Here is a 27,228-nt window from a genome sequence, read left to right as displayed (position 1 = left end):
ATGATTTAAAAAAATATTTAATAATGAACAGTAGTTCATCATTTGATTACAGATTCATTCTCAATATCCCGGACTCCTAATCCATATTTTCCGTTGGAAGCTCTTGATCCTTCGTGAAGGGCAGCAGATCGTAATACCACAATGATGGCTCATATACCTACTTCATATCTTCCGCTACCGCTACATCGACTTTCCTCTACTTTTTTTTTTAACTCTTTCCGAAAAAAAACCCCTAAGGCTTTGATTTTTTTTTTACTACAAAGTCTCTATCTATTAGCCTCGGGAAATCCTCTCTCTTTGAAGAAATTAATTATTTGTACATACGCCACATCGCGTAAATTTCGATTTTCATATGCCGCCGATGTGATTCTCCACAAACATGGGAATATTTTACACATGTCCATAAGGTCCGTAATAAATTGGCGAGAGAAATTGCGAACGTTCATTTGTGACTAACGTAGTAAAATGATTTGACGTACGGCACACGTGAAAGATTAAAACGTGGTAAAATGTGTTAAACGTCTTGACGTACCGTCGCTATAGGATTGGTTTGTCGAATATGCGTTTTTGTCGAAATCGACCTTTTCATGCAGAATGTTTTTTTGTATCTAAATGGACTAGACCCATCCTTTTCTTTAAATTACTTTGTAATGGTAATGAATACATCATTCATATGCTGTAAAATAACAATTTAAATATCTCCATGTGTTTAAATATAGGATTTCCTATGAAATTTGTTTTTCGTCTCGTGAACATTTCTTCTATTCGACAAAACAATCCTACAGCGACGGTACGGCACGCGTGAAAGATTGGACGCGACCAACCCCACTCTTTCCGCTGTTTGCTACGCGACTTTAGACACGATCATTCCCGTGCGACATCGCGCACACGAGACTTTCACGCAGACAAGATTGTGTGTGTGCAGGCCGCTAATGTCTTTGATTATTATCGATTTTGATTTGATTTAGATAGGTACGTTATCTTAAAGCTCAAATTAAAAGATGTCTATGTCATTGGTTTAAATTGTTTAATTCAATACCTATTTCACTTTATGTAAATATTTTTTTTAGCTAAAATACAATTCTGTATATTACGTAGACATTAAAAAAAGAATATTAACTATAATAATAATAATAAATAACTTTTTCAAACCATTAAAAACCACGTATAAACAATATTTTTTTTTATTCGTAAGCCGACCGTTAACGAATGTTGTTGCAAGGTCTAATAAAAATAAAATAAAAATAAAAACAATTCATAACAGAAATGACAGCTATCTTGGGCTTATGCTATTATTGCCATGAATCCTTAATCAAATAGTTGATTATCAGTATATTTTCAATAAAAAATATCCATATTTACCATTGCAATGAATTATCATTCTTGGTTCAGTCATAGTTTTTAAGATATAAGACTTCCAAAATTCTATTATTATTACAATGCAGGCCGGATCTCACTTAAACAAATCTCGACTTTCAGTCGATATTGGTTAATGTTACATATTTTGAGATCGATTTAATTGACTATTATATTTATTAACACTCATTTCAATCATGGAGGACGAAGAGCGGTAAGAATCTTTAGTCCTATTATGTGAAACCATTTGCATTATATACAAAAGTACTACCAATGCTGTCAGTTTATTGTCATACCTAATAAGCCAGGTTAAATCAATATGCCTAGGTATATTTATGCTCCTTTGGCATTCCGGTTTATAATGGCTGTGATACAATAATAGAAAACATTTTAAACAATATTCCGAAATTACAGTGTGAACATACCTATCCAAAGTATTCCCCGATTAATTAGTATACATTAGTGGTGAGCTGTCCTGAGCCATATAACAAAGAAGAAAGATATATAATTTACTAAAAACTTGTACTTCGATGTTATACCCTCATGAAGATTACAGTGAACGATATTTGGCGTGGCAGGTGTGTATGGAGATGAGGATTGATGACGTGAGGAGCAGATTATGAAGACTTGTAGTTGCTGATAGAGATGGCGGTAAATGTGCCGCAGAGTGTACTTGAGATTTTACAACTTTCTTTTTAGACCTAACCTAATCTAACCTAATATTACCTCATATAAGCTTAATTTGTGATAATGTTGTATCAAAATGTATGAAAATTTTCAATTAACGATTATTGGATCGAAAAACCGATGCGCTGACAAAAAAAGGTATTTATTATAATTGTCTACAGAGAATAAACTGTTTTCGTAAAAAAAAATTATAAAAGCTCGTGTCCACCTCTGCGGCACAATTACCGAGATGGCGAATGTATTTACATATTGACAAGTGCGGTTTGCATAGGTACAATAAAGTCAATAATACATGATATAAAAACTAGTGAGGTAGTAGCCCAAGGTTTGGCGATATTGAGTGACTGTTACACGATCAAGATAAAAACGGAGTGAGATGTTCATTTAATCGTGATAGCGTATTTATTTAACCCCTCACGATTGAATAATGCTGATACTGAGTATCCCATGCCTTCGGTGCGAAATGCATTTTAATATTACTGAGGTAAAAGTTCTTATTTGCAATTGGTAATTAGATTCATGTGAAATTTGTATACTAGGAAAATGTATGTACTAACCAATAACGCTGACGGCTTGTGAAAAACGTATATAAAAATAATTAAATAATATTTTCGAGATTAAATTGAAGGCACAGATTTTTCTGATGATGAATGTTTGTTCTCACAGGACTTGTTGATCGCCACAGATACACATTAAATAAGTTCCTAAGTATTTAGAAAACACACAAAGAGGTAAATAGATAGAATAATCAATCTTTACTGCAAAATAACTGCAGCAACTTAATCATTAGTCTTTTTTCACTTTCTCTTTCATATAACGTCGCCAATACTGCAAGAACACTTATCTTGAATTCCGCAAAGGAGAGAAAAACCATTTTTCTACAAAAATGTAAAATGGTTTTTTGTCTCTCCTGTAAAATATTCGCAGTTCAAGATATTAAGTGTTCTTGCAGTATTGGCGACGATATTATGGTATGCCTTCTAGAGATTTTCATCAGCGGTCATTGGATAAAATGTCTTTTTCAATAGGTGCCATATATTAAGTGGACGTAGTGTGTTCAACAATCCTGTCAATAGAAATCTTATTTTGTCAGGATCCACTTTTACAAGTTTCATTCTTTCGTAAACAGATGAATTCGGTTGAAAAATTGTTGCATACATTGTTATAGGGTTATTGTTGCAAATCTGCGTTCATGTCTTATCAGTGTTATACCCTGTTTACACGTGCATGGATTTACTGCTGACAGTATGTATCATCGCGTGGTCATAATAAAAAATGCATGTGTAAACAGATATTGTGAAAATTGCAAGATTGCATGCATGGATTGAAAAAGTTCAGAAGCTCCTGAATTTTCACCCGACTGCGCAGTAGAACGATAGTGGCGAACCTGCCGGTAAAAAAATTAACTACACCGCCTAGAGACTCATTTTGAGGTTAACCGATTTTCACGACCTGTCAAAATAGTACCATAAAATGACAACATCGCGTCTCGCTTACTCTTGAAGAATGAGATTGGCGAGACAGTCAACACTTTAACGTATAAACAGTTATTATCACGATAGTTTAAAATGCGTAATAAGTAAATCCATGCACGTGTACAGGCGCTATAACTATATTCTGCTAACACACAAAATACATAATTCCAGAGTACAAGGGGAAATAAATGCCTCTATGTCAGAAATATTAAAGGCCACAGTGACTGCTGAATTGAACGATGCAGTTTCTGAAGAGATGGACGGCTCAGTGGCTGAAGAATCTGATATCCCAAGGTATGAAGAAATTGATGGCCTAGCAGATGTAGAAATAGAATCTGTCTGTGTTATCAAAATCAAAGAAGAAATTGTTCACATTCCACCAGGGCACTTGGACAATGTCGACGGTGAAATGTATCAGGTAAAATTTATAATAAGTATTTCTTTTCATCACACTCTTTTTTAATTTTGAATTATTTAATCTCTTGCTCTTTCAAGTTATATTTCTTTCCATTAAATTTTAAATTCGTATATCTGCCAGTGGCGAGAACATCAGAGGAACATCCTATGCCAGCAACATGTCTAGAATGTGTCGATTCTCTTCCTATCAAATTCTCTGGGGGTCCAGGTTTCAACACTATAAGAAGATTGAAAATATCAGTTATTTAAGGGGGGACATGCTCAGCTTAGGTCAAAATGGAGCTTTTGTTCTATTTTCAAAGCATGATCCTGGACATTCCTTAAACGTTGTAAATAATCTATTTATATAATTTTGAAGCCTTATTATTCTTTATATTTATTTTAAACATTTGATGACTGCATAAAGTATTTTTATTACATAAAATAGTATTCTTTTAAACCTCTCGCTCTAATATTTTAGAATATAGTCATATTTCAGTACATAAATGTGCAGTGGTGTTAAGATTTTTTACATTTATTAATTTTCAAACGCATTTATAAAACCATCAGTATAATTTATGTCGACATTATTATAGTGAAATAACGATAAAAAATTATATTGATAATCTCTGTGATCCCAAGTTTGACAAGAATTAGGCATTTTATTATTCAAAAAATGTGCAAGATTAACACATTTGAAGATAATTCTAAAGATACTAATTATAAGCTATGTCTTTGTCCATTCAAGTGTGATAAACATCCTACAAATAATGATTGCTTTATACCGTTTAAAAAAAAAAAAAATTCGGTTAGGTACATGTTCAAACACGCATGTTAACATCATTTTACTCTCTACTTCAATTATAGTTTGTCAATTTATGGTTACTTGTCAAATCTGGGTTCACAGAGATTATCAATATAATTTTTTATCGTAAATATTTCACTATAATAATGTCGACAAAAATTTTACTGATGGTTTTATAAATGCGTTAAAAAATTAATAAATGTAAAAAATCTTAACACCACTGCACATTTATGTACTAAAATATGACTATATTCTAAAACAGAGCGAGAAGTTTGAAAGAATAAGTACTATTTTATGTAATAAAAATACTTTATGCAGTCATCAAATATTTAAAATAAATATAAAGGATAATAAGGCTTCAAAATTATATAAATAGATTATCTACAATGTTTACGGAATGTCCAGGACCATGCTTTGAAAATAGAAAAAAGCTCCATTTTGACCCATGCTGAGCACGTCCGCCCTTAATGAATCTTTTTTAGTGGTTTTTGTGGTGCTGCAGTTTTATTCGTATCTTAGTGAGGCAACTCATAGTGTTTTTTGACATTGCATTATTTTGCCTTCTACAAGGGTTTACAATAGATCCTTGTAAAAAGGGTTTTGAAGATAGGTACTCGAAGATTGTGAGATAAATTAATAATAAAAATAGATATTAACATTCTTTAACTGATCAAAAACCTTAGTGATTTATTGTCGGTTCTTATTTTTAATTATTTTTTTAGACCAACAGCCAAAATGAGATGGATATATTTTATGACCCCGACAAGACATTGAAAGTAAAAGATGAACCTCTGGCGGAAGACTACAATGAAAATATTGACTTGGAAGACAGTTCTCTCCCACCATTGAGTTCCGAGGAGCTTCCTAAAAGCCAAATCACTTTAGAATATTTGTCAGATAGATTGACAGATCCTACTGACGAGATAGATGTGAAGCTGGAAATGGATGCCGATTTTCATGAATCGTATACTGAAAGAGAGCTTGATGACAGTATACAACTGGAACTACAAGACCAAGAAAAGCCCACTATCAAAGAAGAGACAGACGATCAGCAGGATTTATTGCAGATGGACGGCATGGCTAATGATTATTGCGAAAATATTCCAAAAGAGTTTACCGAAGTCGTTCCTGTCTCACTTAAAAGTAACAGCGAATTCCAACTTTCGAATGGCAAATATGAAATGGAAATGATGTTAACGAAGGGGGCTTCCGAAGTGGAGACGATCGTTCCGTCGGAGAGTTTGCTGGCTCAAATCTCAGGCGCGAGGCAGTCCAAAGAGCTCATCTTGGGATACAGAAGCGACCATACCAAGCTGCGAGAGCTCAACGAAGATATCAGCGATCTGCTGGCGCCGCGGGGATTTGAGTGTCCACTGTGCAACAGGCGCTACCAGAGCATGAGCACTTTCCAGAGGCACCAGAAAACACATAACGCCGTACAGGATACATCTAAGCACCTCATCACAGAAGTTGATCGAGAGCCAGCTCTCCCTATCGAAGGTGGTTTTAATGTTTTTCTTTTTGTTTGACTATATTTTATTAACTGTTATTGAAAATATAATTGTTTATGCCATCTGTAAATGCTATTACCTACAAATTAATACTTTGTAGATTTTTTCTACATCATAGTTTTAAAAGTAATTTACAATTTTCACCCAGAGCATAGTCTCCACAGAGCGGTGAACAGACATTTTTTATAAGAAACAACCCATTGAGCTCTTCCACTAGATCAAAAAACAACACGGCATTATATTTATACATATCATTTTAAAAACATGTTAAATTATCATTTAACGTGATGTCGGATATTGACAGTGTACGCGACTGTAAAATAATGGTAGACAGAAACATGACACTGCTGCATTACGATATTTCTAGACCATTTCTGCCAATAAATGTTTCTACATTAAAAGAAACATATTTTTCTGTCAAAAATGATCTGATTGGCAGTAGCAAATGTTTTTTTTTGTTTACAGATATTGAGGCAAAAGACGGCATGTACTCTTGTAACTGCGGGAAGGGCTTCAGGCGGAAGAGTTCGGTGCTATCATGCATGCGTGCGCATCGTAACGCGGGCTTAGGCTGCCAATACTGCTCACAGGTGGTCACTCGACGAGACGATCTGCGACGCCACTGCCGCCTCCACCACGCCGCCATCATCGCCGCCAAATACCGATGCAGCGTGTGCTCAAAGACTTTTTCAGGACGGAAGGCTCTGGCGAGACACAGCCGGACTCATATCGTCAAAAAAAAAATCGAAGAGGTCCCGCTCCCCCCTGAACCGGAAGTCGCGCCCTCTTCCTCAGTGGAAGTCATCGAAATCAATGAAGCCGCTGAAGAGCCCAGACTGACCAGAGGGAAGAAATCTTCTCCGGTGAAATTCAAGTTCACCTGCCGGGAGTGTGGAAAAGGATGCGCAACTCTTGGGCAACTTACCAATCACAAAGCTCAACATAAAAATAAGAATAAGGTAATTATTTTTATATCTTTCAAACTCATTTATTAAAATCTTTCTATGGTATTGATTCGTCGAATGTGAAACATTGTCATACCATGAAAGTTACAATAAAATCTAGAGTAATTGAGGCCGTCAGAGCACGTCAGAGTGGCGTAACCCACAAAAAAGTCTAAACAGAGTTAACCATTGGAAGAGGTTCCCTAGGGAACATTGTGGGTTACACCACTTCTGCTCTGACCGCCTCAATTTATATTCACAAGAAAATATTTTGCTTAAGGCTGTACCTCAGTTGAGGCACGGTCTAAAAAGATCATGATGGCTAAGCGATGCGCGGATTGTGGGTCGCGGGTGCAAATGACGCATGCCAAACGAAATATAATTTGTCATATAAATCCAACATACATCCATTTTATGTTGTTTATTGTTCTATTAGTAACAATAATAATATATTCGTCGACATGTTTTCTTTTTAAAGTAAATGGGTAAACGTTTTTAGTCATCTTTACACGATTTAAGAATTAATACGCCCGTCGCCATCACAAAACAAAGTGACGTGTTTCCAGCTCGACGTTCTCTCTCAGAATGCGAGCGAGTCCAAAATTTCATCGCGCCTATAGTTGAAAATTATTTGCCGTTTCACTGATGTATCACTTTAATATTACATTTGAAAATGAAATCTTCAGGGGAAAACATTCAAAATAATAAAAAAAAATAGTGAATTAGCGACTAGCACACGCAACAAAATTGAAACTCTACCCGATGAGTTACAGGGGATGTTTTTTTCTTTCAATAATGTAAGTGTAATTCATAGTGCTCACGATGGCCAAGCGGCTTACGCGTCGGTTTATAATGTTGTGCGTCCCAGGTTCGAATCCTGTGTCTGGCAGATACGCATACCGTTTTTCAATTTTTCAACAGTATGGACCTAATAAGTTGAATAAGTGAGTAACATCCATATCTCGTAAAAAATATAAAAAAAATGTTAACACAAACCTTCACACTTTGGAGGCCCATATTATGATCCTATTAGGATCGGACATGTAATTGACTATGGTTGGCGAACCTTTTTAAGCATGCGTGCCAAAATTTCCCAAATGTTATTTTTCGACTGTCTGACGTGCCAACCAGTTTTTCGTGGGGTAAAAAATAAAAGTTTTTAAGAATTTACATGTTAAAAGTTTAAAAAATACAATTGAGATCTTGAGATTCTTTCACCGTGTTTTTATCCGAAGGCATACCTTTTATTCTTTGAATTATTTTTTCCTTCTCTTCAAAATATTCAAAGAGTGTAGGTCCCCATACACGTACAGTTTGAGTAACAGGTTGAACATGCCAATTAGGGTCTAGGACGATTTGGTGCCGGGACAACTGGACGCCACGCAATTCAAAAATAAATAGACGTTAGGTACTTATAGGTACTTTAAAAAAAATATTCAATACTATTAATTATATTTAAATTATTATATTATGATTTGATAGTTGGTGAGAATTTAAGTATCCACACGTAAATAATGATTTAATCGTGCATATGTTTAAGTTCCAATGAAAGAAGAGTTTTTTATTTTTATATAAAGCCTTAAGCATGGTAATTCTCAATCCGCAATAAAAAACATTATGTTAAGAGTAAAATGAATTAAAACTACTAAGTAGTAGAAACAAAATGATTAAAATTCCTCGTCTACGTTCTGTTTACATGTCTACGACAGTGCGGCGTCCAATTTTCTTGGCGTCCAGTAGACTCATTTCCTGCCAGTTAACACGTAATGGCGGCCATACAGTTATCTTTGGTAGATATATCTGCTGCGCCCATAGACTAACTGTTTTCGACCGCCAGATGTCTGCCATGTTCAAACTGCCAGCGACCCTCCACTCCCGTGTTATTGTAAAACTGTTGGAATCTTGACTCACCGAAAATTTTCGGGTGACACGAGATGTTTGTGGTGTAATGTAGAATATACTGGACGATTCGGTTGCGGCTGGTGTTGCTTGTTATAAAATACAAATTCATTTATTATTAATAATGTACAAATAATATGTACGCGGAGATCGTAATTTATTTTATATAGTCAATATTACAAATTATTAATTTAAGACGTTCACAACATAAATTAATATACCTAATTGTGAATGACAATGTCAGTAAATCTAAATAAAATTTACATACTTATATATTTAATAATAACATAATAATTAATTATTATACTAATGATTGATGTAAATATAATTTTGTGGCATGTTTAAATTGTATATGAAATCAATATATAAATATTACCATATTCTAAAAATATGACCAAATAGATAAATACTGACTCATATGCCCATTAAAGGGAATAATTTATTCAAAAGAAAAGATTATAGATCATATATTTACATGAATGTGTATAATATTGTTTCTGTGAATCGATAAAATACACAATCCACTAGTGAAATCATGATTTATTTTACCAACGTCATTGTGTGTATTTAATGTCAATTTGTTTCTAATAAAAACAATTATATTATATTAAATTATATATTATTATAATAAATTAACAAAGTAAAATTATTCGTGTATCAATATTGTTCAAGTATACCTTCCTTAAAACTAATTTAAACACTACCCCTGCGTATCATCTCCGTAAACCTAACCTCCACAGTTTTTGACACTTGCTCTGCCACAGACAATATCTGTACGTATATGGGCACGTCTGTTGACAGTTCGACATATTTAAATGGGGTAGTTTGAACTGTTCTGTGGTGTGCCCACTAATGTACAGTTATTGTCTGTGCCAGGTTCAACCTGCTATTCAATCTGTAAGTGTATGGGCACCTATTGTGGGAGCATTTTAACCACGCTTCTTTCATAATATATTCCCCATCATTGAACAGTTTTCCATTTTTAGCGATTATGTTTGAGACGAAATAACAAGCAGCTGTTATATTTGAACGACTACAGCCATTTTTTGGGTAGCAATGAAATTGGTGGTTACTGTATTACTTAGTTTGATTCTTTACGCCCAAACTGACACCAGAATTGCTCCAATCAGGTGAGGCATTCTCTCACTACAGTGGTCTCACGTCTCAAACATTGTAAATCGATCAAAATCAAAGGTTCGCGGCTTCTCTTGCCGCCTAATGTGGTGGTGCGATAATATTTTGTATAACGCATAAAGCCTAAGATATATGCAATTATATATTTAGATTAAACGTAATGCTATTTCTTCAAGAGTATTTGCCTGCTATTTTTTATATAATTCTATCTTTCATTTATGCATGAATTTCGTCGTTTCCGTTTGCGCGTCGATTTGTAAATATTATTGGTAAAAATAATATAAAAAATAGAAGAAAATACACATTGTTGCCATTATTTTTTAATATTACTTATATAATATATTGTAAATTTTTTTTTGTATTTTTTCTCTTTTCAAAGAAAACATTCGCGTGTCATGCAAAATCATCTTGCATGCCACTAGTGGCACGCGTTCCATTGGTTCGCTATCACTGGACTATGATATAGGTACCCATAGAACTGAATAGTTAATAATATAACCGAATTATACTTGCCGATTTCAGTTCCAATGCGACAGATGCGAAGAGAACATGTCATGCCGCAGCGAGCTTTCATCTCACCGTCGTCTACACTGCCGCAGTAATGAAACCACATCTGAAACCACCCGGGTAACGCGCGCCGCGCTGCTATCCCACCCCACGCCTGCAGTACAGCCTGTACAGCACGCGTGCGATGTCTGCGCTCGACCATTCTCAACGCAGGAGTTAATGCAGCGGCATAAAGCGACGCATCCCTTCGTAATTTTCACTAAAGATGATTCAACGCACACACAAATATTTTTCAAGTGATCATATTTTCAGCGTTTGTACATCCATGTTTCCCAAATAATGGCTTAGCCATAGATGGAAACGAATCGCCAAATAAGCACTTAATTATTTTTTAAACACTTTTGCTGACACAACGCAAATAACCAAAAAAATATTATCCTTCATTTAAAAAATGACGGTTGGAGTCATCAGCCAAACCATTGGTCGTACTGAAAAAACGATCGAAGTAAACTTGAAATTTAAGTAAATGTATGGTAGGTAGATTAATTTCAGATCTCCTAGTTGAAAAATGCTTCAATTTACGGGGCAATATTATTGTTTGTCATTCGTTGTGCAAGTTTACACTTTTGTAAATAGAAACGACCATGCGTCTTGTATTTCTCTTCAGTTTCTCGAAAAGTATCCCACGTCTAATACTGTGCGTGAATCACGTATGGAGTTAATTTCATACCCATCGAATTGATCCAACAAATAATTAGAAAATCATTTGAAGACGTTAATAGTACAGCAATGACGAACCTTTTTATGCTCATATGCCAAAAAAACGCTATTAAAAATATTTGTAATAACGTGTGGCATAGAACATATAAATTAGGAGCAATATTGTGAATGTACTAGCGCTCCTGCAACTTTTGAAATGTGATGTTTGTTCTTATGCATGCATGACATATCAGAAAATTGAATAACACAACAAATTGAAAATCCATTTAAATGTGATGTTTGATCACAAGCAAATTTATCCATTTCAAAACACACTTACTGAGAAAAACTGTACAGATGCGATGTTTGTGCATTTACAAGTGGAACGGATGATCACAAAAAAACGTTTACTGGAAGATGCTTATTATATACAGGCAGATTTGACCACTTAAAATCAAATACCTGTTCAAGGCAAATACCGGCGTAAAACCATTTAAATTAGTTGCTTGTTCATAATAACCACAGCTCTGTCAACAGATGCAGTATTGCTAGTGTGATTGAGACGATTGAACATTCTATATCTAATAGAATATTATCTAATTTAAAAGAAAATAATTTCATATAATCTAACTACAATATTCTTTCATGTGCCAGCAGAATTTCCGCATGTGTCAGAGGTGGCACACGTAACATAGGTTCGCCACCGCTGAAGTAGTACAATCCGAATCGGACCATTTTGTATTTTATTCATTCAACTGTAACTAACAATTTCCATTTGATTATATGGAAATTAAAACTTATCGTCATTCGATGAATTGTGGAATTTGTTGATTATTATGAATACTCATATACATCAAGACGGTTTTATATCTGTCAATGAAAAGCCCATTTTCTTACTAGGCTGGCGATTCTTAACCTTAGATCTAAAGCTTAAAATAACAAAAGGTAAGACAAGTATGAATACCAATGAATTCTGATCAGTCCGCAAACAAAAAAATTGAAGAAGTCAATTCAGTTTATCAATAAATATGACGGAGTGACTGAATTGAATTTTTCCCAGTATATGTATCAAAAGATCAGATAAGTCATAATTTTTTTTCTATATTCATTTTTTTATCAATTTAATGCCATATAAATAAAGTATAAGGTTGTCTTTAAAACAAATAAATATATGGCCATTGAATACTAAGTATATAATTAATACACAAAGTCTTGATGTTTTGAATTTTTTATCATTTTATACAAATAAAGATATTGTGTATCAATAATTCTATCGTGTGAACTATTTGTGAAACTGTTACTTTAGTTACCTTTATCGTACTATGTCTTAATTCCTAACCGTGTCAGATTTCTAAATGTTCATTTTTAAATCTTACGTACTATAATTATGACATTGTAATAATATTATTTTATTTTGTAATACAATAATTACAATATTATTATGTATGAAATAATATTTTACATAGTGTTCAATTTTGTAATTATTATTATTATATAGATAATATAGATGCGTTATAACTCAACGTTATAATACCTATTTCTTAGGTAAGCTAGAAATAATCATTTTTCTGTAAATATACGCTCAATCGTTCAACTGTGGCGAGTTATCTTACTAGTTACTCCCGAGTGTTTACAAATTGTGTAGTAATTAACGTTGTTTACTGTTGATCCTATAAGATTATAAAATCATGATGAAAATAAATATGCCATTAGGGGTCATCTAATAAATGATGTTACGCGATTTTTGATATTTTCTGATAAAATCTTTAATTCGTTGGAAATTGTCGATTCATATTTTGTTGATCACATTTTCAACAACCCCTTTAAACCCCATGCCCTTCTCCACCGTTAGGGCGTGACGTCATATATGAATGACCCTTTGAGAATTTACAATGGATTTATATCGCATCCCAAGTTACATATTGTCATAAATCAGACATTTTCATTTTAGACTTGTTGTGGTTGGATTAGTTTTTTTTTGTTGCTATTTTAGTAAAATACTTTCATACTCAAATAGTGTCAGCAAAAAAGCTTTTTATACAGTAACACTAAGTATGTATTGTCAAAACGCAATGACGCCAAAAGCTATTTAAAAAAACTAAGACGATTTAATAATGAAACATGTCGTAATACAATACTGTCGTAACTCAGAAATATTAAAAGTATTTCCATTTCTTAAGCTTGAAAGAAAAATAAGATTTTTAGTTAAAAAGACATGTTTTTCCATGAAAATAAGTGCTCATTTACACAACCAGATTTTTCCTGTGTGTACATTGAATATTAATGAAATATTTGAAACCTCAAACGGTTCTTTTGCCAGATGGCATTTTTGACTTTTTTCTGGGGGTGCGATATGCAGATGGGGGGGCAAAACAAAAAGTTTTCAATGAAATTGCTAATAATAATGTATTGTTACTCCTAGTTATTGTTAGACATTGTGCATTTCTTTAGTGTTCGATGACCGTAATTCTTGTGAAAATACTGTGATCAGGCAACATTCAACTCATAAATGTGTTCAATAAATAGGCGAAATGGAAAAAAATTAAGAAAAGAACTGACGTATGGAGGATTAAGCGAGTCGTTTTCACATCACAACATACCTATCAATTCAAGGGTTCAAACATGTAACCACTCTGTATGAATAACCATAAGCATTTTATTCCTAAGGGCCAAAGCACACCGGAAGCGGCGTGCATGGCGTAGGTGGCGCTTACAGTGAGCTTTGGTCCTTACATTGGATTATATCCCATGGACATAATGTATAAATTCTTATTACATATCTTCATTAAAATGGTTTTGGCCTAACTTGTATTCCTTCAAACACTAAAAAACATGGAGAAATATCATTTTTTTTCTTGGAATCGTATTAATGGATTATTTGAAAATAGTTACATATTATATTTATTATATAGAATTTATTACCAGTGCACTTGTATTCGTTTAATCCACAGTACCTCAGTTATTAGTGGGCAGCTTGAAATAGTTGCAATTATACAACCTACGAATTTTTTTAAAACATAAAATCTTATTTTTTCAACGTACTAAACATACATTCAATGAATAATTCACAAAATTTTAAAACATAATATTCGGAATCACCTCAGAAACATGTATAAAAAATAGGTGCCGAGATTTGAAAAACACTTTAGTTGCATAGTTGTTAATTTTCGTCTTAATCAGGTACGGTGCGGATGGCTAAATTGGCAAAGTACAGTGGCCGGAATCCGATGAGTCCCACCAGGCACCTATTTTTTATCTAACAGGAGTATTTCTGAAGTATGTGTGTACTAATCTTGCCATTTATATCATCATCAGGTGACAGTCCATAATGGTTCTTGTCTTCCTATAACAACTCTCTTCCAACTATTTAAAATGGACGCTTTTCAATTCGGTACCCCAAGTATACGGCTGTGATGGATAGCTTACGAATTTTTGGACTGGCTTTTTCCCTGCTCCTTATGGATTGGCTCTAGAGCTTGCGAATTCTTGGCTTTTTTCATTTCTCGAGATTCGAGAATTCTCGAAATCAAGAATATTTTTTTCTCAAGAATTCGGTTTTATAATCCCTCAAGAATTCTCGAGATATCGAAATTACATTTTCTCATCAACCTTTTCTTTTTCATTTTTTAAATCATCCGGCTAAATAAATTATATTGACAAATTTAAGAAATTCCATTCAGATCTTTTAGCTCTTCTAGTCAAGGCTTTTTTTCACCGACAAATAAATTCCTGTTGCGGTCAGCAGCTTAGCCTAATGACAATTTCATTCATTTCTCGAGAAATGAAATTTTCAATATTTTGAAAAATTAATTTATCATAATTTGAAAATGGCCTTTTGTAAATTATTTCTCGATCACAGTCTTTCATTGGCTTCTTATTGAATTTTTAAACAATACCCTCTTTGCCGGCATTCTTACAATACATATGACATAAGCCAGCCATAGATTGAACGGTTCTGTAATTTTCGTAGAGCTCAGCGTTCTATCGTTTCGTAAGTTAATGTCCAACGAGGTGCAAAGTGTGCATTTGGTTTTAGAGACTTGGAGTGACTTAAAAATTCATAATAAATGAAAGTAGCATTCATTCACTGATGTTATTCTTCAGTTAATTTTTTCTGTGATATCGCTATGTGGATTCATGAACAGACCGTGAATATAGACAAAACAATCACTGTATCAGACTTATACACACCGATGTCCAATTAAGGCGCGGTTTTCCATGGTGTGACCAAGATGGGCATATATTTTGTGCATGTCTTGTTTATTTACTTATTTTTAATATTCTTTTTATAAAATAAAAAAAATATTTTGCGTGGTTTGCTGCGTATCCACCTATTTAGTAAAATCAAATTGTATTTATTTTTAAATCAATTGAATTCACAACTGTGTATATTTTTTATTTATAGTGAATAAATTAGTGAGAATCAATTTGATTATTATGTACAGGTCTAAATGCAAGGGAAGTATCTTATAATTTTACATTATCGACAAATTTAAGTGAAAAGTCGGCCCCTTAGGGTCAAAGAAATTTATCTCAATTTTGAGTTACCTACGTCTAGTACTTAACATAAAATAACATATTACATTAAGTGACAAAGAGACTTCAATTCAAGACATTAAAAATAGTTCAATATCTATCTCCTGAAATCACTTTCTTGTTAATGTCACTGGACTGTAAATTTACTTGTATTTGGGGTGGGGTCACACAAATACCTACATAATATACTCCGTATGTAGACAACGCTGCCGATGCCTATGCGTAGGTAGCAAAATTAATGTGTATAATTTTGTTAAAAAATGAAATTATTTCAGGAGGTATATAACATGTCAATGTAAAAGGTACTAACTGTGATGAACGAAATATTCTTGGTTGTTATAGTTTAGGTATGAATTACTAGCCGCTTAAACGGTACCATTATAATAAGGTTTAAATAAATGAATGTCGTAGGGACAGGGGACTATCGGGTGGCTGCAAATTATAAACTGCGACGCCAACGTAAAATATCCAACATTTGGTGGAATAAGAATGAGTTTTCTTACATGCACAACCTTACACAAAATCCTGGCGGCACCCATGGCGGGGTCTCCTGTAAAGTAGTGAAAAATGATATTTCTTTGACCCAAGCGGCCGAAATGTGCACAATTTTCTGCGGTGTTTCAACATCGTCTGATTTATTGCTATAAGCTGTGTAAGTTTCATAAATGTCCAGACAGACACTCCAATTTTATTATTAGTTTATGATTGTCACACCCTTGGATGGGTTTTTCACATAGTTCAATATAATTCGCACCCCTACACTGAATACTGCCACAAGTAAAAATTCCTTAAACAAAAAAAAATAGCGTGATGTTAACACCAACCACATTTATTTTTACTGTTACTTCAAAATTAAATACTCGTAAATTCCATAATACGATATTGCAATATTGTAGTACAAATTGATTATCTGGCAAAAAAAACTATTGTATGCTGTAATAGTGTGTCCATTTATGAAGTTGTGGGTAGATCCAGAACACAGAACTAATAGATTGAACAAGTGGCTAACATCCAATTCTTGTAAATGTCGACGAACTGAGAACGACATCAAATTGTAGAGCGAATTAAAAATACATTGACATTACGTCATGTCACATCTATAAAGCCATATCTTGCCTTTTTTGAATAATGTATGATGAATTTGAAATAATATACTATGAATGACAAATTCAAAACAAAATGTAATTTTTGACTGGTGGCAGTTAAGGGTTGCGAATTATTTTTTATTTATATTATTATTTATGTTCTGCACCTAGTTAACTCACTCTTTCGTTGATTTAGTCTTGATTTTATAGTTTCTTTTTTACTTGCATTTGAGACTGGTTTATTCAAATTGTTAAATGTTTAATTCAAGCCATTACTGTACATAATATTTTTAAAGTTACTATTTATTTTGGAAGTGAAAAGAAAACTCTTTATAATGTGTCTCACAAGTACAATTTTGTTGAAATGGAGGATTTTTCCTATGCCTCTCTTGTGAAGCGTTCGTTGATGCAATTCTTTAGAAGCAATTCATGAAACAATTGTAATTTGTTTGTACTAAATAAAGTAATGTATTTCAAACGTACGGAGTTTCATTTATTGTTTTTCCTGATCTATTGACGACAACCGTAAGTATTATTTGGATGCTAATACCCCGTTTACACGTGCATGGATTTACTGCCGACAGTTCATATTATCTCGGCCATAACAAGAAAATGCATGTGTAAACACGTATTATCATGCAAGTTGCAAGATTGCATGCATGTATCAAAAATGTTTTTATGTATGCGCGTTAGAAGTTACACTTCTTTGGCGTAACAAAACAAAAACAAAACTTGTGATAACCTAGACACTTCGACTAACTCTTAATTATCTTGTTAAATTACACACTCAAGATTTTTCTTGAGCTTATTGGTGCGCCGTTGGTTTATTTCTATACACTTTAACTTATATAATTATTTCTCGTTGTTTTTATTTTTAAAGTAACAACCGTCACTCTCACGTTTAATCGTTTGTCTACGAAAGGAATTGCAAATGGCCGACAATAATAAATTCGTAACGGAACAATAAAATTCTACTATCAAACTTGCATTTGTATACAGTGACTGATTCGCAGCTAACTTCATACTGTCGCACACTTTCGTAACTCTCAATTGCACTCTCTACCAGATGCCCTAAAGGAAGTATAACTTCAAAAAGTTCAGAAGCTTCTGAATTTTCACGTGACAGTTGGGATTTGTTCTATATCTGCGCCTGCGCAATAGAACAATAGTGGCGAACCTGGCGGTAAAAAAACAAACTACACCGCACAGACTCTTTGAGGTTAACCAATTTTCACAACCCGTCAAATAGTACCATAAAATGACAACATCGCATCTCGCTTACTGTTGAAGAACGAGATTGGCGAGACAGTCAGCACTTTTACGTGTAACCAGTTATTATCGCAATAGTTTAAAATACACACTATTGCTGCAAGTGAATCCATGCACGTGTACAGGCGTTATAAGCTTTGAAAACATATCAATGGCAAAAACTTGGTGTACAATGTTATGGTACGACTTTATAAAATATTGAGAACATTAGAGTGTGCACCGTGCTCCCTTTTGTCACATCTAGTGTGAAGAACATGCGACGTCGGGCCTACACAGCTTGGCCACACGTTACTAAGAGTTTCAAACTGACCTGTCATTTCTTAAGCCCAGCCAACCGGATAACAGTATCCCGGATTTGCTGCTAAATATCATTCGGGTGACACTAAAATTGACGGACGTGACAATGATTCTTGTAGGCGCTGAGTAGTGTCTATATGCTACATCTAGAGCAGAGGTTCCCAACATTTTTGTACTCTAGAGCACATTCTAAAATATCGGTAGGGTGGCGGGCACCACCTATTTTTAATCGACAAACTCCTTCCATAACTTCTCATTTTCCCATAATTTATTTTCTTATATTCATAATTTATTAATAAATAATAAACAAAAATGTTTCAAAATAATAAAACTATTATTCAAATTGCATACACACAGAGAAATGTATTTACAAAACGTAAACAAAAAACACAAATACAAAGAAAACATTTTATAAAAAAATAGAATATCAATATGTAAATGTGACCTTTGGCATTGCATATCATTGGCCAGTGCCTCATAATTATTACGAACGGGGCAGCAATCGCAATCACAATGACAACAACGCGGTTCCAGGCGGGGAATGCTATTTGCACATCACTCCTTGTACACGCCGAAAACCCGAACTGAGCCGATGATCGCCGAAGCAATCGGGACGGTACGAGCACGTGACTACTGTCACGTGCTTCGGCGTTCATCGGCTTAGTTCGTGGCGTTCGTTCACTTCGGGTTTTCTGCGTGTGTCAGGCTAGCGTGAAAATTCTGTCTCTGTCGAATAGTGGCGGGCACATACGAATCGTTCCGCGGGCACGGGGTTGGAAACCCCTGATCTAGAGAAAGAATATGGATTAAGAGAAAGAAAAAATATTATTGTTAGAAAATTAAATATATTTATTTGCTTAATAATTTTTTTCTATACAAATGCATGTTATGCGTTATCACTGGCGTAACTTGTGAACCTCGTAAATCCGAAGTTTAATAAAAAAAAATTCATCATCTATCTATAGATACTTTGTTTATATCTATTTTCACGTAAAATTCTTACATTACAACATTAAAAAATCAAATGCTAGGTATGCGTGAGGTTTACAATAGGATTTACGATATTTACAAACTAAAATGACATAGTAGATTTCAACATTAATAGTATAATATGTCATTCAATTGCAATTAATAATTATATATTTACCAAGTAGTATCATATCTATCTTAAAACAATACATTTGAAATGGTTTTAATCATTTAAATATTATTATGATGTATCTCAATTAGGTTTTTTTTTAATTTGACAATATTTTTGTTTAGTATAAGTTTTAAAGATATTCATTCAATTATAATAAAAATTAAGTACACCAATGACGATCATCAAGGTTTGATTAAAATATTTAATATCTTTTACGTCACACAACCATGGAATGATATTTTCTCAAAACAAAAATGCTCTTTTTCATGTAAACTATATTTATATAACTTGAACTGCGTTTTCATAATTCTATTGGACAACATAATATCATTAATAATGAAATTATCAAATAATTCAATGTTAAAAGCAACTGAAATTTATAAACCACGTTTATTGGAAAGCTTTTATGTATATTACTTATTCATAATAAAACAGAATATTTTTCAATATTTCATTTATTTAAACACCATTCCTGCCAAAGCGGTGTTCTATGGTGCCTAGCTTAACAGTTCCGTACCGCATACGTCACAGTGGCATCTGTGTTTCGACACATACAACTTTGCTATACAAAATAATTCGAAAACTTGTTGATTGGGTTGTCCGTCCAGATGTTTGAATTCTTTATGTTAATTGTAAATATTACACCCACAGTGGCCGTGCGGCTTAAGCGTTGGACTATCACGCCGTGGGTCCCAGGTTCGAATCCTGGGTCTGGACACATATTTGAGTACACATATTTTTCAATTTGTGTGCGAGTCGGGGTATGGACCTAATAGGTTGAGCAAGTGGCTGACCTCAATTTCTCGTAAAAACAAAATCTGTTAATACAAACCTCTACTCTGTGGAGGCCCATATGATCTATTAGGATCGGACATGGTTTAAAAATAATTTCAAGTGGTTGCAGTGCCATCAAAAGTCGTAAACACTCATGAAAATGTATTTTATTCATGAATAGTCATGAGTGTTTTGAAAAATCTAAAGTAGATATCTACTTAGCGTAATTTTGCACAGTAGGTAGTGTTAATAAATGAAGTTGGTATATAATTACATACATATATTGCTAACACCGAGAACTGAGAATGCAGGTGTAATCATTAATCTTTGAGTTTTGAAAGACTCAATATGTTACAATAAACAATGCAAACAAAAAGATTAGCCAGTTTTTAATGTATTAACGACACCATCTCTATTTTCAATGACAGATATCAATTCCTGACGCGTTTTTTTACTGTCACAGGCGCAGTTCACAAGTGCTATCAAATGTTTAACAGAATATTCAGCATGATTATTGATAAACTCTTCCAGCGAACTCTTGGTTAAGTAATAAGCCTTGACATACGTATCTACGTATTCCTGGAACGGGACAGGTTTTAAACCGGATATTTTCTCGAGCTTAGAGAGCAGTTGTGTGTAATCTAGTTGCATCAGCCCTCGGCCGGAATCTGAACATTTATTAACGTTACTGAAACCTTCTACGAGCGTGTGGATGACGAATTTCGCGACGGATGACCAAAGTGACTTGCTGACATGCATCGAAACCGGTACCTTTTGACTTATCTGATCTAACCGCATAGAAAATACTTGAATATCTCTCACAATATGATCTACGTACGGACTATGTTGAGACATTACGTTTTTAACTTCCCAATTAACTTGAGACATCGATATTAATATTGTACGCACAGTAAATGTCTGGGAAGCCACGCACATATAAACGGGTATTCTTAAATCGGCAGCCGACATGACTGTTTGTTCATAAAATGTTTGCAAAATTATTCTCTGATGCGATGGTAAAATGCTCTCCAAGTATGGCTGCAATATTTCAAATTGCTTAGCTAAAAACAATAAGCTCTCCATTGCTACAATGCGCTCAGATAATCCATGTAAATTTTCAGGGTTAACTAAATCCACCATATTTGATGCTGTCGGTTTCAACGTCTTCTGATTTTTCATTTTATCTTCGTCCTCTTCCGATATTTGTTCTACGTTTTCAGTCGTTAAGTTATTACCTATTCTTTTTAACATAGCATTGAGTTTGGTGGAGTATAAAGTTGCCGAAGCCACTTTTAAATCGGAAGCGAAGAAGGAATGGACAGCATACAGGTAATAATCGAACATCTGACTCATCAGCATGATTACTTCAAATGATATCGGTTTTAAGAATCTACACATTTGTAAGTATTGTCCGCAATCACGTAAAACTGATAATGTTGTGTTTGTGACAATGACGGGATCATAACTAGTTGACTGTTTTCTTAGATTTATTGTGGGTTTGACAGTTTTATCTTCTGTAGGATTCTCATCGACGAAATCCCTTGTTAACTCTTCAGCTTCTTCATCAGTCTCTTCGCTTTTTTCATCGGACTCATCTTCTAAATCTAATCTATCTTCGAAGCAGTTATCGCGGCGGAAGGTGTGGAATGGAGTGTGCTTGGATACGCGTGAAAAATATCTTCCGACATAATAGCTATCGTCTTGGGAATGCAGCGAGGAACTGGCTTCAGATGATACCGTTTTTGCAGATTTAGGAAAGCCGTGATGCGTTTTGGATTTGAAACTGACATCTGTCGAATTATTGCAAGCTTTTATCTGACGTTTTACCTTTTCAAACTCTTGCAATTGTAAGATATTAAACGTTGAACGTACAGGGCAAACCTCCCAGCTTTCGTTTTCAAGAAATATCCTTAGAACCTCCATTCGACTGGCGTGATAATTTTTCAAATACGTTATACTATGCGTCTTTATAAATGTTTGAAGTCCCTCCGACGTATCACCACAGAATTCCTCAGCGACTTCGATAAGTCTCTTCAAAACACCTAAAACTTGAACAAACTTATCAAAAGGATAGTGAGGCAACCCAGAACCTACTAAAAACGTTGAAACCTTCGACTGAACGTCATGCCATAATCGCGTTAATCCATTTTGAAGCTTCTGCCTCACATATTCTCTATTTACGCTGGCTTCAAACTCACTCGAAGACATTGAAGGGCTTTCAGAGTTTACGGTGTCATGTTCGGAATGCCATTGAACTACTTTATAATAACTCAACATAACAGCCCATAATTTATCACATAAATCAAGCAAACACGCTACGACATTACTATCTTTAACGCCCGCGCACAAGTCTTTTAATTTTGGTTGTTCATTCGCTTGTAATCCAGTCCCTATACTATTTTTTTGGTGGGGTTTCAACGCTTCAATCGCGCTGTTATTGACCGCGGACGCGAAGTGCATGTGCAATTGATCCATAGCTACTTGTGTTTTATCTAACAACGCGTATGCGTTTTGTAATTTTGTAAATGTTTCACCGTCGAAATCGTAACATATTCCAGCCAACACGTTATCGAGTTGCTCTTCAGTCAGGTCCAAAGTGTCACGCAAACGTTGTCCCAAAGATGAAACACAACGAAAATGTCCGTGATCTGATGCAGCTTTCTGTCCCGCCAAAACTAACTTGACGGCGCTTTCATATTCCTTGCACTTTACCAGAGTCTGTACATCTTCTTCGGCTTGCCGTAAACTTCGTATCATATTAAGTGATTTGAGAAGATTTTGAACAATCTGCCGTTTGCGAAAATTTGCTAAAATTCCGAATGTCGAGGCTGTTAAATTTGTCTGGGCGGACTTCAATTCTTTTCTTCCGGTTCTGCATGTATTTATGGTGGTGTTTAATTGATTTTGGACATGGGTTATTTCTTTGAATTCTCGATCGCAGGAATCACGCTTTTGCGATATTAAATGCAGTGCCTTACTCGATACGACTTGCTGCTGGCGTTTCAATTTAATGAACATTTCTTCAATTTCCATGCAGTCCAGTGGTGATGGAGCGCGTTCTAATACATACCGACCTGAAAGAAAAAAAATATTTAGTACTTAAAGAAAAAGAAGTTTATCAAATAGACCTCAAGATAATATTAATTAATATACAAGAGAATATCAAGAATTTATCAATATAAAGATCTTCACTCTTCAGGGACACTACACATCGAGATATCGATCCCCGCACTAGTATTTTAAAATAATAAAAACAAAAATACATTGACAATGATTGCAGTGCGTACCTTCAATCAAATTGAAACTTTAAGATTAGGAAGATTGATAAAATAATGTAATAAGATAACTATCTTTCTACAAACATACATTTTGATACAGGAGAATCGTTTGATAATGTTCTTCTAAGCAAAGAAAACCTGTCTTGATTATTGTAATTACTAGCAAATATTACCAGGCGGCAATACCACCAGCTGTCAACATTCTCATCAGTCTTCTCCCCTTCTCCCTCTCTCTCAAACATATACGTGTATGTCCTGTCTGTCTGTGTTCTGGTATTTAGGACTCAATTATTTATCTGTGAGCTGCTGCATCAACCTGGCGGAGTCTTTAAAGGGTCTCCTAACATTGCTGAGCATGCCATCGATGAACACGTTCATTTGTCAAGCGGTGACACTCAGCTGATGATTCTTCCTCGTCCATGTTTGTTGGAATATTATATAATATGGATAGCCACATTATTATTTACTCCCCTGCCATATATTTGTTTATTATCAATAGTCACACTTGAATAAGGTGGATTGTCACCCATTCTCATGACACACAAACGTAACCAAACTGTTTCTACTTCTCCTGCTGATCCGATTTAATCCTAACAATGTTTCTATTTTTTGATTGATTGTGTAAGTTGCCTAAGGTTATAGTAGGTTACAGAAGCCTATCTCTATTATAATCACCCTTAAATTTCTTGGTTAACACTAATCACTCGATATACTAGTCTGTATTCTATAAACTGGCGTACACGTCACACAGAAAGCATTATGCCATCACGTTCAACTGTTGCAAGTTTTCAATAGGAGGGAATGAGATGGATGCTGAAGCGAGGGGGAAACCGGCACGCCAGCTTATAGAAGACAGACTCTATTACCGCATTCTAAGCATCTGTCAAATTATTATGAGAGTATCATTAGTTTGACCCGGTTGAAATAAATGATTCCTTCGATTTTTCAAAATAAGAATTTGCATTTATATGTGTACCTACGTCTTCTCCCTGTCTCGCTCTCCCTTTCACATTTCCATATGTTTTCTATATAATTCATTTGATTTTATTGGTTCTACAATCCAATGTGGATCTTGGCTGCCTCACGAAGAGGTTTCTAAACAGATTTTTTTATGAGAAATGGATGTTAGCCACATGTTCAACCTACCTATTAAATGTATGTTCTCAGACCACACACACTTGAAAAGCAATATGGGACTTTGTTTCGGGATTCAAACCCGAGATACATGACTAAATAAGTGGACTTGTTACCACACATTCATCACTGTAAAAGGTATTATTTCCTAGGTTACCAGAAGATTTAGTGACAAATATTATCCTTTGAATAACTGGGAATAAATTAAATATACAGGTACGGACAAATCACCATTTCTGTTTGATGGCAAACAATATGGACCCACTTTTGACAGAATTTTTAGTGAGATTGGTTGATGCAGCTGTGGATATACATATTTTATTGATTTTTTAAAAATACGAATTGAACTGTACAGTAAACTCCCGACTATACGGTGTATACAACGATATAATAACTCCAAGAAAAATTCAAATTGATATTAAAAAATCATTAAAAGCTGCCTGCAAACAATCCAGAATCACAGATTTTCTTAATAAATAATGAGTATTAAAATATGTTAAAATATTGTCTGTTTTAGAAATGTATAATAATAATAATATGTAGTATTTTAAAAAGAAAAAACCATAGTTCGCATTATCCGTGTTTTTCGTTTATCCGTGCCGCCGCTCCCCACCATTAGCCCTGATAATCAGGAGTCTACTGTATTTGAACCTAGATGGTAATGAAAGGGGATTCAATAATCTTGTCAATGAATAGCTGGTAAAATGGACGGTACTCGGAGACTATCAGTAGATGGAAGGAAGTAAGTCATTAAAATAAACTTAATTATAATCAATGTTTACCTGCATCAAAGTCACTTGAATTGGAGAAATATACATCATCAATTTCTTTGAAGACTTCCATGTCGGCCGGACCATTTTCTTGGACTGCGGTTCGGCTGTTCACCGCTAAACGGCTTGCTTCTTGAAATTGGGGTCTCATGTTTGCCACCTGTTAATCAATTGCGCCAAACAATCCTGATTATGAAAAAAAATGAAGACTTCATAAAGTGGGGTAATTTAACGAAGTTTAACTGTATAACAATCATTCGCTATAACTATTTGCATAATTGTACCGGTTTAGAAAATGGAGGAATAAGGAGAGAATACCATGGAAACAAATGAATCGAAAGTTGCATAATTGTAAGGAAGTACTTAGTAGGTATCAATTTGTAATTTAAACATCAAAACAATAGTATACATATAAGTAATATTATGTTTCATGGGTACACTTCTAATACCTACGGTTTCCGACATATGCTTGTAAGAATATAAAATATTTAGCTTGTCACTCAAATGTATACGTTATTTTAAACGTTTATTACTTCTGAATATTTTACATAATTGCCGGTGAAAAGAAAATGGTATAGGTAGCGGTTTGCGGTTGAGATTAGATATTATATTGCGGATTTGTTAATACCTTGAATTCTTCGCAGGACATACTGTACATACGGTGTTTCGTTGCAAATGTAGAACTTTAAAAGATTTTTAAACGTCTGAATCGACAATCAACAAAATTGGAGTGAATAACTGTCCACTCCATAGTACTTTACATTTCCTGTCATTGTTATTTACAAATTTGACAGCTGAAATATGACGAAATAGGAATCAGCCATCTTCAACATAAGGTGATGATCCATGATCGGAGTTGGTACATGATCAACTATCCCTATAACAATAGATCAACATGCGCGTAAGTTCGCGGTATTTAACCAAAACTCAATAATTTAGGCGTACCTAGGATAAGTTGATTTACATTAATTGTTAATGTCTGACTCATATAATATCAGACTATTCAAATTAAAAAAAAAATAAGACTTGAAAATGCAGTCTATTCATTGACAGAGCTATATTAAATTTAATATCTTACTGAATGACAGAAACAAAACCAATGGAAGTAATAAAAAAATATAGCTTTCAGATAGGTTCTGACATGAACTTTACTGTTAATTGTTGAAATCTGAGGAAATTGTATTAGGTAGGTACCAAAATGTAATAATCTAAGTATAATTATTATATCCAAAGATATTGAAGAATACCCAAGTACTTATATTTTTTCTTTACATTCTTACTCTGACAATGAAATAGACATTTTGATATGAAAGAGTGTTTTTATAATATATTCTTGCTTATAAAAATAGCACTACGTCAAACTGAAACTTGCTTCAGCGATTTTTATATGGTAACCGCAAAAAGCATCATCTGGAAGAAGATAGGTACCTACCATATTTTTTTAAATATTATTTACAAATAATTACGAAAAATTACTTAAGCGTCTGGCAACTCTAATTTTGACAATTTGATTTACTATACATAGCAATAC

At 34.2% G+C, this 27,228-nt stretch overlaps 2 protein-coding genes across 3 annotated transcripts; one reads left to right on the top strand and one right to left on the bottom strand.

Moving 5' to 3' along the window:
• Positions 1–1,257: 1,257 nt before the first annotated feature.
• Positions 1,258–11,810, top strand: LOC147066909 (uncharacterized). Its single transcript, XM_085954443.1, has 5 exons — positions 1,258–1,570; positions 3,690–3,936; positions 5,442–6,219; positions 6,696–7,189; positions 10,730–11,810. The coding sequence occupies exons 1-5, from the start codon at positions 1,554–1,556 to the stop codon at positions 11,012–11,014; spliced, it is 1,821 nt and encodes a 606-aa protein (XP_085810569.1). The 5' UTR covers positions 1,258–1,553; the 3' UTR covers positions 11,015–11,810.
• A 7,625-nt stretch (positions 11,811–19,435) lies between these two features.
• Vps50 (vacuolar protein sorting 50) lies at positions 19,436–26,545 on the bottom strand. 2 transcript variants are annotated; one of them, XM_085954407.1, is made up of 3 exons: positions 26,326–26,545; positions 25,710–25,857; positions 19,436–23,589 (listed from the first exon to the last, which is right to left on the bottom strand). In XM_085954407.1, exons 1-3 carry the CDS (start codon positions 26,353–26,355, stop codon positions 20,894–20,896), a joined length of 2,874 nt encoding a protein of 957 aa, XP_085810533.1. In that variant the 5' UTR covers positions 26,356–26,545; the 3' UTR covers positions 19,436–20,893. The 2 variants fall into 2 exon arrangements, with proteins under 2 accessions (XP_085810533.1, XP_085810535.1); XM_085954409.1 differs by having other exon boundaries at positions 25,710–25,883; positions 26,326–26,530.
• Between the last annotated feature and the right edge of the window lie 683 nt (positions 26,546–27,228).

The sequence above is a fragment of the Rhyacophila brunnea genome, unplaced genomic scaffold (assembly GCF_057557595.1).
Source record: "Rhyacophila brunnea isolate RB1 unplaced genomic scaffold, BYU_Rbru_1.0 scaffold_4, whole genome shotgun sequence".
Taxonomy (NCBI): Eukaryota; Metazoa; Arthropoda; class Insecta; order Trichoptera; family Rhyacophilidae; genus Rhyacophila; species Rhyacophila brunnea.
This window is presented reverse-complemented; position numbering and strand designations above follow the sequence as displayed.

Coding starts and splice junctions, on each gene's coding strand:
- LOC147066909 (XM_085954443.1), top strand. Junction 3,937..5,441: donor TCGACGGTGAAATGTATCAG/GTAAAATTTATA, acceptor TTATTTTTTTAG/ACCAACAGCCAAAATGAGAT. Junction 7,190..10,729: donor AACATAAAAATAAGAATAAG/GTAATTATTTTT, acceptor TGCCGATTTCAG/TTCCAATGCGACAGATGCGA.
- Vps50 (XM_085954407.1), bottom strand. CDS start 26,355: ATGTACAGTATGTCCTGCGAAGAATTCAAG. Junction 25,858..26,325: donor TGTCCTGCGAAGAATTCAAG/GTATTAACAAAT, acceptor ATTGATTAACAG/GTGGCAAACATGAGACCCCA. Junction 23,590..25,709: donor TTCAAGTGACTTTGATGCAG/GTAAACATTGAT, acceptor TTTTTCTTTCAG/GTCGGTATGTATTAGAACGC.